Here is a 16,512-nt window from a genome sequence, read left to right on the forward strand (position 1 = left end):
GGTTAGAGACTCAGGTGACAAATAGCCAAGTTCACGCATGAATACCCATTCCATGTAACTTCCGCAACAACATTGGTGAGTTTACGATAGTCAGTTTCTGTGCTGGACCAAGCAACAATAGATTGTTTTCGATAGCTCCAAGAAATTAAATTACACACACCCAACGAAAACAACATAGGCACTAGTAGATTTCGATCATTAGGACATCCGGCCCAATCACCATCGGTATAGACCATAGGAACCAAGGATATAGACAGTGCAAGTAGGCGACTATAATGAACAGTTCCTTTTAAGTACCGCTTGACGACATTCCAATAGTCATGAGTTGGATGATGCATATAGTGACACACTCTATTTACCACAAATGCCAATTTAGGACTGGTTAGAGTCAAATATTGAAGAGCGCCCACTACACCATCATACATGGTAGGATCTTCAAAAGTGTCACCCATGAGTGCCGAAAGGCGAGAATTGACCGCAACAGGAGTAGAGACTGGTTTGTCACCCAACATATTTATGTGAGAGAGAAGATCCAAGGTGTACTTCTGAGTAAGAATTAAGGCATTACGGGTGAAGAAAGCTTACCCCCTAGAAAAAAAATGCAAGACACCCAAGTCTTTTAAAGTGAATGATTTATTGAGACAAGCAACCAATGAGTAAATTCGTTAAGAGGAATTTCTAGTAACCATAATATCATCAACATAAATAAGAACAAACATGATGAGAGAGCCATTATTAAAGATAAAGAGCAAAGAGTCTGTCTTGGATCCATGAAAACCCATATGAACAAGGCAAGCAATGAGCTTCTAGAACCATGCATGTCAAACTTGTTTGAGTCCATATAATGCCTTGTCATAATGTGGTCTTTGAGAATCTTGAAAATTGAGAGGTTGGACCATATAAACTTTTTCTTGAAGGGTTCTATTTAAGAAAACATTATGAACATCAAGTTAATGGACCCGTTGCCCAAAGCTGACAACAATAGAGAGAACTAACCGAATGGTAGTGGGTTTGATGACAGAGCTAAAGGTATCAAAATAATCAATACCTCCTTGTTGATAAAAGTCTTTCGCAACGAGGCAAGATTTGTAGCGTTCAAGAGAACCATATGCCTTCCTATTAATTTTATAAATTCAATTGCAATCAATCACATTTTGAGACGAATGTGGTAGAACCATAGACCACGTATGATTTTTTAACAGAGCAACATATTCATCGACCATTGTAGTTTGCCACCAGAGGTCTTTATTGACAATAGCAAAGGAGGTAGGTTCAGGGACAATATAAAGTTCAGTCAAAGGGCATGTTGAAGAGGATATTTACTAGAGGAGAAACATTTGGGTTTAAGTGTGCCATCCTGAAAGCGACTAACCATGTAATGAGTGTGAGTGGGAACATAATGAACATTAGGGTTAGGGAAGGGTCTAGACTAGGACTTTAGGTCTCATGGTTAGGAGACACGACAGGGGAAGATGACGACAATGGTTGGTCATAGGGAATTTTGGTGGTAGGAGGGGACACATATTGACTTGTAGTAGGAATCGAGTTTGGGAAAAGCAAAACTAGTCCACTTAAGGTAACGGGCATCGGTAAGCAATCAGTGGTCCTAGGGGTGGTATCTTGATACAGAGGTTGTTTGCATGGGAATCATGACTCGTCAAACACATGTCATGATATAAAAAAAATCTTAGTTTTGGGATCAAGACAATAATACCCCTTATGTCAATCGCTATGGCCCAAGAAGACACATTTAGTAGAATTGAAATCTAGCTTATGATTTCTATACGGGCACAAACATGAATAACAACCATAGCTGAAAAATTTGAGAAAATTGTATTCAGGTGGCTATTTTAATAAAACTTGTAAAATGCAGTTTGCATAGCATATGACCAGTAATTTTGACTAACACCTAATTGGGCAAACAAAGTAAGAGCAATATCAACAATATGATGATGTTTTTGCTCTAAACTCCCATTCTGCTCATGTGTGACATGAAATCCAATAACCCATGCCATATAAGTCAAGATATTGAGCTATCATTCTATATTGAGAGCAAATACTTAATTTGACTGCCTGTCAGATTCTCAAGATACACTTTAAATTGTTGAAAAGTCACTAAAGCATATATATCCAAGTATATTGTGAATATGCATATATATCCAAGTATATTGTTAATATGCATCAACAAAATGAATATAATATCGAAAACCATCATAAAAAATAATGGGTGTAAGCCCTCAAATGTCAAAATAAACTATATCTAATGGTTTAGAAACAATAATAGATGCATAATTAAATGGAAGATTATGGCTTTTCCAAGTTGACAGACCTCACAAATTTCACTCAAAAAAGTTTTATGAAAAGGTAATATAAACTTATTGACTATTTGCTGAACTATTCTAAGTGACGGATGTCCCAATCTTTGGTGTCATCTTTTCAATGATGATTTTTCTCCAACCATTGCATGCTTGCTTCTTTCCTTGGAAATTTGATAGAGTCCATTTTTACTCATGCCTTTGATGAGAATTCTCCCTGATGATCGATCTTTAACATAATAATAGTCAGGATGGAATTCAAAATACACATTATTATCATGCGAAAAAAAGATTCTTTTTATGTCAAGCACATGCAAATTTTTGTTAAGCATAAGAAAAGAATCATAACCAGATATATAAGAGGAACTAATGCATTTTATATTCAAACCTGAGTCATTGCCAACCTTTACTGAATCAAGACCGTGATTCAGATTATACATACAAGTTGGTAGTCACATGGTGGGTGGCCCCTGAATCTGGAACCGATTGTCATTTCCATACGATAGAGTGCATGTACTATATACTTGAGGTAGACCAAATTAAAACATGTGAGAGAACTATTGACATTTCTTAGTTGAGTGCCCAAGTGTGTCACAAATTTGACACACACTTTTTTCTGTCGATGAACCTGCCTCTGGACAATTTTGAAAATAGTCGGGTTGGTTTTGAAATTGGCCACACCTGCCTTGATTCTAATAATTTTCATTTCTGCCATATCCCCTACCTTGGCCACGATTCTAATATCCTTGATATCTTCCTCTGCCATGGTTTCATCTATTTTGATAAAAGTTTTTGCTCTGATGTTGGGTTAGATTAATGGTGGGATTTTCACTAATACATGGACTCGCTTGCTCTAAAACTTGAGCCTTATAAACTAACAAATCACTACGAAGATCACTTGATGTGGGCTGTTTATCTCGGGTCATGATTGAGGTTTTAAAAGAATTGTATTATGAAGGTAACCCTTTAAGGATTTGCATAATAAAATCGTCATCATCCATTGGTTTACTAGCTACAACAAGTTGGTGGGCGATTCTTCTAACCCCACAAAAATATTCATCTATGTTTTTTAACCCTTTTTTTAGATATTGAAATTGCCTCTTTAAATAAAGAATTTGAAACATGGAATTAGCAACATAACACCTCTTCAGGGTATTCCATACTTCAAAGGAGGTCTGAAGACCTACTATTTGGCTATGAATAAGCTCGAACAACGATGAAATCAACCAGCTCAATAAGAATTGCTCTTGCATTTGCTATAAGACATATTAAGGGTTGAGTTCTTGAAGCCCATTATTGTCCAAGTTCATAAATTTTGGTGCACTTGGTTTGGTGCCATCTAGGAATCTCATTAACTCATACGAGTTTAGGATGAGCAGAAACTGAGATTCCCAGGTAAGCTTTGTGGACAAAAAATATTATAGATTGGATAAGGATGGTGGGTGAAACATTGGAGGAAGGACATTACCTGATTGAATAGATGTTCCAGCTGCTGAGGGCATTAATGTGGAAGGTGTTGAAGTCGAAGATTCTACGGTGAATCTCATTAGGGCTCTGATACCATGAAAGAAAATGAGACTCGTGATTTTAAAGTGGTTTGGATTGACATCCACGATCTTGGTCACGCCGCACACAAACTCAACGTATGGGTATTTCCATTGAATTTAATTTATATAGATACATGATATGATAGAGACCCACTCGACGACTTTTCATGTTGGTCTCTTGTTACATTTGGTAACCTGTTAAGGAAGGTTTTCTTATCCTAAATGCATTGTTACAGGTGGACTCTTTTAATGTGAGAAGTTTCATAGGTGTCTTCTCATTTGATGCCTTATATTTAACTGCTTTGGCCTTATCTTTATCACCTCTAGACTCCTTTTATCATGTGGGCTTCATTCTTCCTTTCATTTGGGATATCTTCAACTGTTACGTCAGCTGGACTGGAGTGCATTGGGTCTGGATCTGGTAGGCCCAGATCTGATCCTCTAACAAGGGCCAAGGTAAAGGAAGGAAGTTTTACTAATTTTAAAAGTGCATTTGTAGTAGCTTGCACTAAGGATTGCCCTATTGGGGATTGAAATAGCTAAATGGAAAAATGAGTGCTAGTTGGATTTTCTGGGGGGAAGGTTTGGTATTGGCAGGAGGAGGCCTGTGTTATTTAGTTAGATCCATCGAAACTTTGGGAGAGGTACTAGAGTTTTCTTTGTGGGTATGTTGGTAGAGGCAGATCCTTTGTCTACATGATTTATACGAGGCTGAGTTTCTTGGACTGAAACATGAATTCCTTGAGGCTGATCATTGGGCTCAGTTTTACTAGAGTTCACTCCTGAGTTATTTGATAGGGATTTAAATATGTTAGAGGCTATCGAAGTTGAGGTCTTGGCCTTAGATTTTCCTGGTTTCTTGGCCATTTTCACTTTGGTCCAATTGTCCTTTGGTTCCTGAGAAGAATCTGAGGAAGTTGGACGCAAGGAGCATATGTGCTGCGAATGCCTTGTGTGGTCTGATCCTCCCTTCATAGACTATTTCCTGAACAAAAACTTTGTCCCCTTTGATCTGGATATCAATGTTGGGGATCATCACAAAATTGATTGAAACCTCTATAACAACTCTAACACAGCGAACTAATGGGGGATCTGCTTGTCTAATAGAAGCGGCTAGTGCAGATCTCCTTGTGTTGGGATGTTGCAGGTTCAAAACCCAATGGTATAATTGTATAATTGGTAGGGGCCTGTCTAACCCCAGCTTGCCTTTAAAAAAAGAAAAACTCTGACATAGCCGAGTCTCTCTTGGCTTTTAGTGTCCGAGTCAACCGCAATAACATGACCCCCAACCCCAAGGTGCCTGGAAAATTGATGGAAAAACCTATCCAGCCATAGTTTTGCCAACAAGTTCGATAATCTTATCTATAAAGGGATTGTGTAGTGCTCCTCTAGTTTAAGTGCTCCATGCCGGGTGTCACGAGTATCTTTTGACCCTTTCCTTTTTGGCGCAGAGAGGGCACCTAGTAGCTCTTTGCACCATGCATCATGCAACTTGCTTTAGAGGCGATGAGCTACATAAGCCTAGTAGAAGTAGATTTGAAGTTGTGCACATCTCATGCACGCTTAGTACACTAGAATGTTTAGATAGAAGCTGAGTCGAGCTGGTCAATGCTAAAGATTTTGGTGTATAAGCATTTGAGCCAACAAGAAATGAGTGTATCAACTTTTTCTAATGAGCGCACAAGCAATCAAGGATCGTAGAGGCAACTATGCATCCAAATAGGCATCATGGACATTGAAGTGAGCATTGAGTTCTTAAGAGGCACAGAACGAAGGGCATATTGATTTTTGGCACCTATGAGCCCTATAGAGTGTATAGTGCACCCCATGAGAGACTCTTGTCATAGTGGAGGTCTTTTTACCTTAAATCGAAGTCAGTTGCTAGTATAACGTAGTGAAACTCTCTAGCCAAGAGGATTCATTGTTGCTCGACATGTACTCATTGAGATCTTTGCAAGGGTGTGAGGATAAGCGACAAGGCAGGCAACAAGAGCGGACCCTACGCATGCTTGAAATGCCCAAGTAGAGAAGTTGCATACTCATGAGCACCTCCGTGCACTCTGATATACTACTCACGAAATGTAGAGGTTGCCCACTCAAGACCGTATGGTGGTGTACCAATGCAAGTAAAGAGAAATGTCTCCTATATAGGTGTTATGGGTAGTCAACCCCTTGCTAGGTAGGAGAAACCCGAATACCACTTGGAAACACAATACTTTTGGTCCCCAATGTTGTTCTCAAACAAAGTCACGTGTGTTTGCCAAAACGACCATACAACGATATTCCTCACATATAAATGTATCAGCGAGAAAGGTTTAGAATGGTTGACAAATCTTTTTAACAAGATTTGGCGGACAAATAAGATGCCTAATGAGTGGAGGAAGAGTACTTTGGTGCCTCTATATAAGAATAAGGGTGATATACAAGATTGCACAAACTATCGTGGTATAAAACTCATGAGTCATACTATGAAACTTTGGGAGAGGGTGATTGAGTCTAGGTTGAGGAAGATTGTCATGATATCGGAGAATCAATTTGGTTTTATGCCTGAAAGATCAACTATGGAAGTTATACATCTTCTTAGACAACTTATTGAGAGAAATAGAGAGAGGAACAAAGATTTGCATATGGTTTTTATTGATTTGGAGAAGGCTTACGATAGAGTACCTAGGGACGTTCTCTGGTGGACAATGATGAAGAAAGGTGTTTCTCTCAAGTACATTAGTATAATTAAAGATATGTATGAAGGAGTAGTAAACAATGTCCACACTTGTGGAGGGGTGACAACCAATTTTCCTATAACGGTTGGGTTACATCAAGGATATGCTTTAAGCCCTTTCCTATTTGCTATAGTAATGGATGAGCTTACGAGATCAATTCAAGAAAATGTGTCGTGGTGTATGTTGTTTGCTGATGATATTGTTTTGATTGATGAGTCTAAAGCTGGGGTTAATGCTAAGTTAGAATTATGGAGACAGACATTGGAAGCAAGAGGTTTTAAGTTGAGTCAGAGTAAGACAGAATACATGGAATGTCGATTTAGTAAGCAACGAAGTAGTGATGGGAGTGTAGTGAAGCTTGGTGAGCACGAAATATCGGTGGATGATTCTTTCAAATATTTGGGATCTATCATTCAAAAGTATGGAGAAATTGATGGAGATGTAAATCATAGGATAAAGGTTGGGTGGATGAAATGGAAGAGTGCAACTGGAGTGTTGTGCGATCGTAGAATGCCATTGCGGTTGAAGGGAAAGTTTTATAGGATGACTATTAGGCCCGCTTTACTATATAGTACGGAATGTTGGGCTGCCAAGAGACATCATATCAAAAAAATGAGTGTAGTTGAGATGCGTATGCTGAGATGGATGTGTGGAAATACAATAAAAGATAAGATTCGGAACGAGGAGATACGTAAGAAGGTAGGCGTTGCACCCATTGAAAATAAGATGAGAGAGAATCGTTTACGGTGGTTTGGACATATTCGACGAAGGCCTAATGATGCTCCAGTTAGAAGGATGGAGAAATGGGAAAATATATTAGTTAAAAGAGGTCGGGGTAGGCCTAGGAAGACATGGATGGAGGTGATAAGAAAGGATATGAATGCTTTGAACCTCACCGAGGACATGGCATTGGATAAAAATGAATGGAGGAGAAGGATTCATGTGGAAGACCCATAATGATTTTCTTTGTTGGTTCATATCGCCGACCCCAATTGTTTTGGGATGAAGGCGTAGTTGTTGTTGTTGTTGTATAAATGTGTCAGCGAGATTTTGATCGTGACTCAGTAATTCTCAATGAGCATGAAGATACGCGGCCTCAAGGTTTGGGCGGGCCCTCGTAGGCACGAGCATGATGGTCTCGGATAAAGTAGTTCATTTCTATGTATTGACTTCATGGACGTGTTCCCCACATATGGTTGTGCAGGAGAATACTTGACCATAGCACATGAATTCCGCATGAAAGTCTTATGTTTGTAGACATGAAGTAGATACAGGCTATGGGTGGCATGGCACCTCCAAAGCATGACACATGGAAAGAGACTTCGTGGCATGGAGTATGGAGTTGAGCATATGTGATGCAGACACTGATGCTTGCTTGTTGAGTTGTTAACGAGCATATTGTGTTGCCTTGTGTCACTATCAAATGTTATATCTATCGACGTGGTTTTTTCAATTAGCAACACGCGTGTTACCATAAGCCTCACTGCAATACACACGTGCATCCGATGGAAGAGTCACAGCTGAAGGAGGGGGTGTCCGGGGGAAGTCGGGTTTCCATCTCCATGCTTGAGATGGTGGATAAACCGTGTCATTTGAAGCGGGCACCCCTTGGTGAAGGAGCCACGTTAATTTTTTTTCTTTTTTTTCTTTTCCACCGAGAGAGCTGGGGTTAGTCAGACCCCTATCAGTTATACAGCAGTACCATTTGGGGTTCCAACTTGCAACGTCCCAACACAAGGTGACGTGCAATAACGGATCCTACCAGACAATAGGAGCCCCCGTTGGTGCATCTATTATGCGTTCATCCACTTTGATAGAGACAAGTACTCCGTTCTCTTCACAGCTCAAGTACTAGAATCATCGTCATTCTTTCGTACAAACGATGCACAAGAAGTCCATCTAAATTACACTAACACGTAAACAGAAACGTTCTTCATCTAATACTTCAAAACCCTTGACATGGAACACAAATTATCAACAATATTTTGAAAAGCCAACGCTCAAAAACCATTGATAGTCACAAAATTTCCGGCTATTATGCATATATCGAATTCTGCGCTTTGAAGAGATGAACTTTTATCTAATTTCTTTCATAGTTTCATCTATCCGAGGCGTTGTAATAGGATAAAATGTGTAGTAGCCTTATCAATTGCTAGGAACATCAAACTTGGCATTCCATATGCTGCTTTACAAAATTTACATCATGATTTATTCCTCTATTTATGTTCCACTTATTGCTTTATATCACAAAATGCACGGTTTCTTTGTATGAAAATAAAAAAAGTGAATGTGAACAATCAAGAATAAGAATAGAGCTTAGAAGTCATTAACATTGATGGCTTAACTTCTCAAATCCTAGTCAAACTTAAAATGGTAATCAGAAAATACCGGATTAACCTAGAAGTTCAACTTTCAAGATATCCAAGAATCTTGTGAAATTACTTTAGCCAAAATATTTTTCTCCTCGTCCTTTGGTGTGAAAATGACCGTGGACAAAGCCATCAGCCACGTTATCGCATTTGACGGTTCAGACCCTGTTCTTTGTAATATGCTGCATTTACCACTTAATCTTGGATATTCTATGCACTTGGAGGCTAAACATCCTTAACAGCAACCTACATGTAACAACAGTTATAATTTATGCTATTACTGATACACTAATATTAGGAGGCGTGACCCCTAGTCCCCAGCTTGATGATCATAAAAATGTGGTTCAATATCTTAACAAGTACAATGCACACGCAGGCAGATGACATCCACTTTTATGCTGTCCTTGTTTCTTTTATCTTCTCTAATCTCAAAGTCTCTCTCACACAACAACAACAACAACCCATCTGGATCAAATTGTTGGGAGGGGGTCGGGCATGTTCGCCAAGTTCCATTGCCAGGAGGGGTTATATGGTGTAAAATGGAGAAAGAATCATTAGGAAAATCAATTAGCTGATCACCCAATGAAAACTGAGCATTGTCTTATACCCACTTCCTTTGACAGCTTGCATTTCCTTTTACACCATCATTCTCACTGCCGCTAAATGACCTAATGTGCCACAGGACCATAATATACCAACACACTGCCAGCGGTCCCAACAGAAGTTATATGAAGATGGCATTCATTAACCTGTTTACATTACTCAAAAACTTCTTGCCTTCACTGTGTCGTCCTGATCCCATCAAACTTCATAATACTTTCATTCTATCCTTTCAGATTTTGCCTTGAACTTGTAGCAGCAATGCAGCTCCCAAACCCCATCCTTGTAGCAGCTCCAGATTGTTTTCTATCATGGGGCTTATTAGACCAAATTGCAGGCCCTCTGAGCAGACGAATGAAGTAACAAACCAATGCAATACAGATTTTGAGCACTAAGCAACTATCATCACTCAAGGATTTGGCTCTTCTGCTTTGGACTTTAGGGGTCCTCGGATCCATCTTTGCTCGGAGAGGTCATGTGTTTGCTTTCAGCAGAAAATACACCCTCATTCCCGCTATTGATCCTCTCATTCCCTGCCACATCCTGATAGTTGCTTTTGCATAATTGCTCATCCCCTTCAGCCCCAACCGCATCCAGATGACAGCTTTCATGTAATAGCTTATCCCCTTCAGCCACAACAGCATCCTGATGACCACTTTCATGTAATTTCTCATCACCTTCAGCCCCAACTGCCCGATCATTGCTGCCGCAATCATTTCTTATGCCCTCAATCAAATTTTCTCCACAAGGTTTTGCCTCTTGACCGTTGCTTTCAGATGACCTGGATTGTCCCATACCATTGAGATGGCCAGAAGTGCTAGTGCTTTTTTCATTTGACATGCGGCTAATTGTTTCTCGTATACACTTCCGAGCATGCTCGAACCACTTGCTGACCTGAAAAAATCAATGAAATAATCAGAAATTACTATTTCCAATGAAATTATATGAATGTCAATAAGAGCACACACCTGCTTGACCTCTATCCCAAGCTCTGTTGCCAATTTCTCTTTTGTTTGCCCCGTGGGATACTGGCTTTCCCTCAAGGATTCACAAAGCCTCTGGAAACCATTCATTTGGATTAAAACCATGACACAAGGTTGAACTTGTTGGATAAGTGAAGACAGTGCATGAATCAAGGGGAAAAGGACATGACAAAAAAGTGGAACCATCATGCCTGACTAAGTTTTATAAATAGCAGATTAGAAAGAGAAAAATAATAGCAATAAAATCCAAAGAAGTCATAAAAGTAAGATAATTACAGGGTTTGCCTACATAGAGAAACCACTTAATTTGAATCGCCACACACACACAAAAGCCTGAGAACCTAAATTCTCCAATGGGAATTGAATATTTTGGTAATGACAATATCTTTTGAGACTTGAGATCAGGAATGCTACATCTGTTGGTCTCCTTCAAAATCCACCAAAAAGAACACAAAATTGAAGGAAATGTGAATCTTAGAGATAACAGATGATTTTCTCTCTCTAAATTGAAAGAGTTTGCACTAACTACCAATCGGATTCCAAATTGATGAGTTTTTGATGTTTCAGCATTGTACTGAATAAACAGGAGGCGTATGACTTGGCATCGGTCATGGACAAAGTTACAAAACCACTTGTCACCAGGTCATTAGTTCAAGCTGGAAAAGAACCATTTGAATCCACCATATCAGAAATATCCAACCTGATTTTTACAACAGACAAGGTCTCGAAAAAGGCTTCTCAGCAGCAATGTTTTCTCAGGTTGATATATCTAATTCAACAAACAAAAAGAAATAGATAACGTATGGAATGGCAACTGAGAGACATTATTTTGTTATTCTATTAATGTAATAAACAGAAACTTGAAGCTACTCCACAATGTACTTTTATCAGTGCAGACAGCATAAAAAAAACCAAAGGAACTATAGAAGCCAAAGTTTTCATCAATGCAAATAACACCTGTTACATTACAGGTTATATAACAGCAATTTGTTGCCGAGACCTGAGGAAGATACTACGAAAAATAAGAACCGATTTTTAGAGAAGGAAGATCACATGCAAGCATGCAACATATGCAAGATTTGCATTGGTTACATTTACATGGAACAGCCAAATCAAAATTTATAGCACCATAGGTTCCAAAGGGAAATACTAATCTTGTAATTACCATATTGATGACCAAAACTTGCTGTTCTTTCCAGATCAAAGTGTCACAAGCAACTTGAAAAAAAAAGCTTATTGTGGAATACCACATTTGTGTTTTTGGAAAAAGGTCCCAGAATGATTAACTATCACATTTAAAAGCAAGAGTTCTCCATCCATATCACCATCATCTTGTTAATTCCCAAGACACTCTGAGAGCATCCATGTGGCAGCACAAAGATGCTGGGTTTATCATTAGGTTCAACCAGCAATCAGCTGGTCACTCCTTGAAATAAATATCTGTCTATCAACACCAAATGAAAGCACGTGATGGGTGGCAAGTTCTAGCAGATGAACTTAGTCATGCTATTAAAGATCCATACTTGAACAGAAGTCTAGAAGATCCAGATCTTATTAAAGATCCATATGTGATGTGTAGCAAGTTCTAGCAGATAAACTTCCATTATGGTATGATACAGGCTGTATTGTACGATAAAAGGCCAAAAGTATTATTTTTTCATTTTGGGTTTTAAAGAGGTCTTGAGGCAGACTCCCTCATTTGTGTAAAGGCCACTAGAGGGTAACCCATGCACCCTAGGAGCTGTGAGAATGATTTGAAAGTCTATCTGTGCACAAGGGAGAGGGTCTGCGGTTTTCTCAAGAGTGAATTTTCACCCTTTTTCACTTAAGAAATAGTGCAATTTTCACTCATTCGCACTGCTAGGACTTAAGTTTGTTATGTGTATGTAAACTTTTCGAATATTTGTATACCTATATTTTTATTTGGTGGTTAATTGATTATGTTTTACTTTAGATTTTTCGACGTCGTCTTCACATTCATGTCATAGAGATGATCATGCATGGCGATATTGCAAAAGCATGGATGATGTACCACGACCAGGGTCATCATTAAGATGTGTGTTTTGTGGTGCTATTATTAGAGGTAGGTTGCATAGATTTAAGCAACATATTGCAGGTCTTCGTCAAAATCTACATCTACGTGATTCTCCATCTATTCCTACAACTTTTCGTGTTGATGTTATTGTTGAACTAGAAGCAATTGAAAGAAGAATATTGCAAAATTGCAAAGAAAAAGAAATTTCAACCATTGTTCCAGATTTTGAAGATGATGATGATGACCCACCATGGAAAGTTCAATTAACTTCACTTGCCAAAAAAGACCGTGAATATGAAGAAGTGGTAGCGTGGAGTTGGATGCAATAATAAAGATTTTATGTCCTAATTCTTGGCCTATATGCTTTAAATAGTTTAGTTTTAAAATTTTTATAGTTTAGAGATGAAGATTGACATATAAGACATTTGGTTAAATGTGATGTTTTAGTTATCATGAACTCTCAGTAGTTTAGTTATGACTTGGACGTGAATTTAATACTGTTAAGGCTTTAGTTGTGTTTAAATTATGTAGTTGCCTTTTATTTACATTGTCAGTTATCAGTAGCATGCTATGTCTCATGGGTGCGGGTGCGGGTGCGGGTGCGGGTGCGGCACTTCCAAAAAACCTGAGTGCGGGGGTGCGGCAGGGGCAAAAATGTAAATAAATAAATAAATATATATATATATATATATATATATAAATAATTTTGAAGTTTTAACAGTTTAACATTTAACAGTTAACATTGTCATAATATGATTCATCGTGCATGCAATATATCAACCTAAATATCAAATTATCAATCAAATAAGTAAAGCAATTACATAAATCGACCTAAATATCAATCAAATAAGTAAATCATAAAAGAACTAAATTACATACTAAAGTATATCCTAATGAAGTAATGAATGTTAATGATTTTCTTCTGCATCATCAAATGCAACATTAGAAGGAATTTTGTTATGTTGAAATCATGTTCTCTCTCGAAGTCACACTCTTCTGGTTTTACATCCCAAAATTTGGATGTTCCTTGTCTGCGTTACAAACCCAATTTGAAAATGATAAATACAATATAAGTATATTTAAATGAAAACTAAGAAATAATCAAATAACTAAGAGAGCAAATTAGTACCTGTATTCATCATTGCTTCGCGAAAGTAATAGAAGATTTGAATGAACATATACTAAATCCTCTGCACGCTTGCTGGTGAGTTGGTTTCTCTTCATGTTGTGGATTTGAGAATATATGCTCCATTTTTTTTCACAACAAGATGAACTAGCAAGCTGCGATAGCAATCTTAATGCAAGACGTTGGAGAAGAGGTGTTTCTGATCCAAATGTTGACCACCATGTAATAGGATCTATATTATCTTCTTCTCTCGCGAATAATGTCGATCCATATAATCTCGAAGATGAAAACTTTTCAAACTCTTGTGTGACTTGATGTAGAAGATATGCTTTTGGAAAAAGTCTTGTCATACACATATTTCTATGTCTTGATAACTCTGGGTCTAAATTTGGAGGGACACGACCAATACCACTAGCCCGCCACTTATTTGCATAATATTTTGGATTAAGAGAATGTGTCATGCAATGCAAATGAGTGTTGCTCTTATCCCATCTTCTGACTAAAATTGAATGAATATAATTAAAAAAATCTGAATCATCCAATGCAGGATTTTTTTCTTCATGCTTGAAAACTATAGCTTGTATTTTTCAATCATATTATCCCACATTTCATAAACTCTGTGAAGCATGGGCTCATCCTTATCAACTTCTCTTAACATTTCCCAAATAGGTTGCGTAAATTGAAGGAAGTATACCACTCTGTCCTAAAACTCATCATCAAGAATGAATTTTTAAATTTCTTGAGCCTTGATATCATCATCAGCACGATAGAATGTCCAATTTTCATCAGTCGACATGTTAATCAAAGCATTCTTCACTCTTTTAATCATCTTCATCATCACAATGATGGACGCAAAACGTGTTTCAACGACCTTCAACAATTTCAAATCAGAATGCCTATTAAATATAGCATTAGCACGATTGTGGTTAACAACAAAATTCCTAATGCTTTTGACATTTCTTTCTAAATCTTCAATCCATGAACATAAAGCATATGCTTGTGAATTTTCTTCTTCTTTGGGGTTGCAGATGCTCTTTAGGGTTAGATTTAAGTTGTGTGCTACACAAGGAGTCCAAAAAATATGAGGGTACTCACTCTCCAAACTCAACGCTGTACTTTTACAAACTGGAGCGTTGTCTGTAATGATTTGTACCACTTTTTGATCACCCACTTCTTTTAACACTTCTATAAACAATCCCTTCAAATACTCTGCATTTTTATATTCCCCAGATGCATCAACTGCTTTCAAGAATATTGGGTTGGGCCACTAAACGAACAAGCAATAAAATTGATTAATGAACGCCTTTGAATATCTGTCAATCCATCAGACACAATAGAAATTTCATTTTGCTCCCATGAATATTTTTTAATCTCTAGCAACCTCTCCACATTTGCCCTCTCTTCTGCAAGAAGTGTGGTTTGTATTTTTTCTAAACTTGGAGGCACATAACCACTCAAATTACAATTTGCCAAGGATGTTACTAAATCCTTCCAATAAGGATTTCTAGCCACATTAAATGGGAGTGAACCAGAATAAAAACACCTTTCAACTTTTCTATCCAATTCTTCTCTTTCATATGTATTGAATGTTGCTTGTATCGTTCCTCTACCTCCTACATTGACTTTTCTTTTTTTTTCATCATCTTCTTGGTGGCTTGCAAATGGCACACTGACTGCAGAAGAATCGGCCATTGCCTTTCTCTTCTCATATTCTTCTTGTATTTCTTGTATTGTCTTCGCATTGCCTCATCAACTTTTCTGCAAGCTGAAATGCCATGTCCTGGTATCTTCAACAAATGAGCCTTCACTCTTGTGTAAGACCCAACAAAATCTCTTTCGCAGAGCTTGCATCGAAATCTCTTGTTTCCACCACCTCCTTCTCCAGTTTTTGCAAGTTTATCTACATGTACCCATAGTGGCCCCACATCATCAATCACACAACAACTATTAGCAAAACTAGCAGCAGAACTCACATGTTGGGATGAAGATGACGCAAGTCCTTTCCCTTTATCCGTCATTTTTATCCTGAAAACACACCAAAAAAATACATTAAAATTTTAAAATCAATTATACTCGACCCCCTCCCCTGTCGAAAACACAGGGAGAAAGGGAGGCTCAGCCCCTCCCCTGCCGACCCAATAAGAGAGCGAGAGCGAGGGGGGCTCCGCCCCTCCCCTGTCGACCCAACAAGAGAGTGAGAGGGGGGGCTCGGCCCCTCCCCTGAGATCAAAGGGAGTAGGGTGGGGGGCTCGACCCCTCCCCTGCCAAAAACAGGGAGGGGCTCAGCCCCTTCCCTACCGAAAACAGAGGGAGCAGGGGGTGCTCAGCCCCTCCCCTGCTGACCCAACAAGAGAGCGAGAGGGGGGGCTCGGCCCCTCCCCTGAAATCAAAGGAAGTAGGGTGGGGGGCTCGGCCCCTCCCCTGCCGACCCATAAAGAGAGCCAGAGGGGGGGCTCGACCCCTCCTGTGCCGAAAACAGAGGGAGCTCAGCCCCTCCCTTGCCGACCCAACAAGAGCGAGAGGGGGGGAGGGGGGGGGCTTGGCCCCTTCCCTGTCGACCCAACAAGAGAGTGAGAAGGGAAGGGGGTGCTCGGCCCCTCCCCTGCCGACCCAACAAGAGAGTGAGAGGGGGGTGGGGGCTCGGCCCCTCACCTGTTGAAAACAGAGGGAGCGAGAGGGGGGGGGGGGGGCTCGGCCCCTCCCCTGCTGACCCAACAAGAGAGCAAGAGGGTGCAGGGGGGGGGGGGGGGGCTCGGCTCCTCCCCAACCGACACAAGAAGAGAGCGAGAGAGGGTACATACCTGCGAAAGGAGAGGA

The 16,512-nt window shown here is 39.3% G+C and overlaps 1 protein-coding gene across 5 annotated transcripts in view; it reads right to left on the reverse strand.

The window, feature by feature from the left end:
- Window positions 1–9,204: 9,204 nt before the first annotated feature.
- LOC149841734 (homeobox protein HOX1A-like) overlaps window positions 9,205–16,512 on the reverse strand; it is a 29,734-nt gene continuing 22,426 nt past the window's right edge. For all 5 annotated transcript variants that reach the window (XM_089998669.1, XM_089998666.1, XM_089998667.1 and 2 more), the window contains exons 8-9: window positions 10,520–10,609; window positions 9,205–10,445 (exon numbers count right to left, since the gene is read on the reverse strand). In XM_089998669.1, coding sequence (XP_089854795.1) covers window positions 9,990–10,445; window positions 10,520–10,609 — 546 coding nt within the window. In that variant the 3' untranslated portion in view covers window positions 9,205–9,989. The remainder of the gene's footprint in view (window positions 10,446–10,519; window positions 10,610–16,512) is intronic.

This window comes from Nuphar pumila, chromosome 3, assembly GCF_984573655.1.
Source record: "Nuphar pumila chromosome 3, dmNupPumi1.hap1.1, whole genome shotgun sequence".
Taxonomy (NCBI): Eukaryota; Viridiplantae; Streptophyta; class Magnoliopsida; order Nymphaeales; family Nymphaeaceae; genus Nuphar; species Nuphar pumila.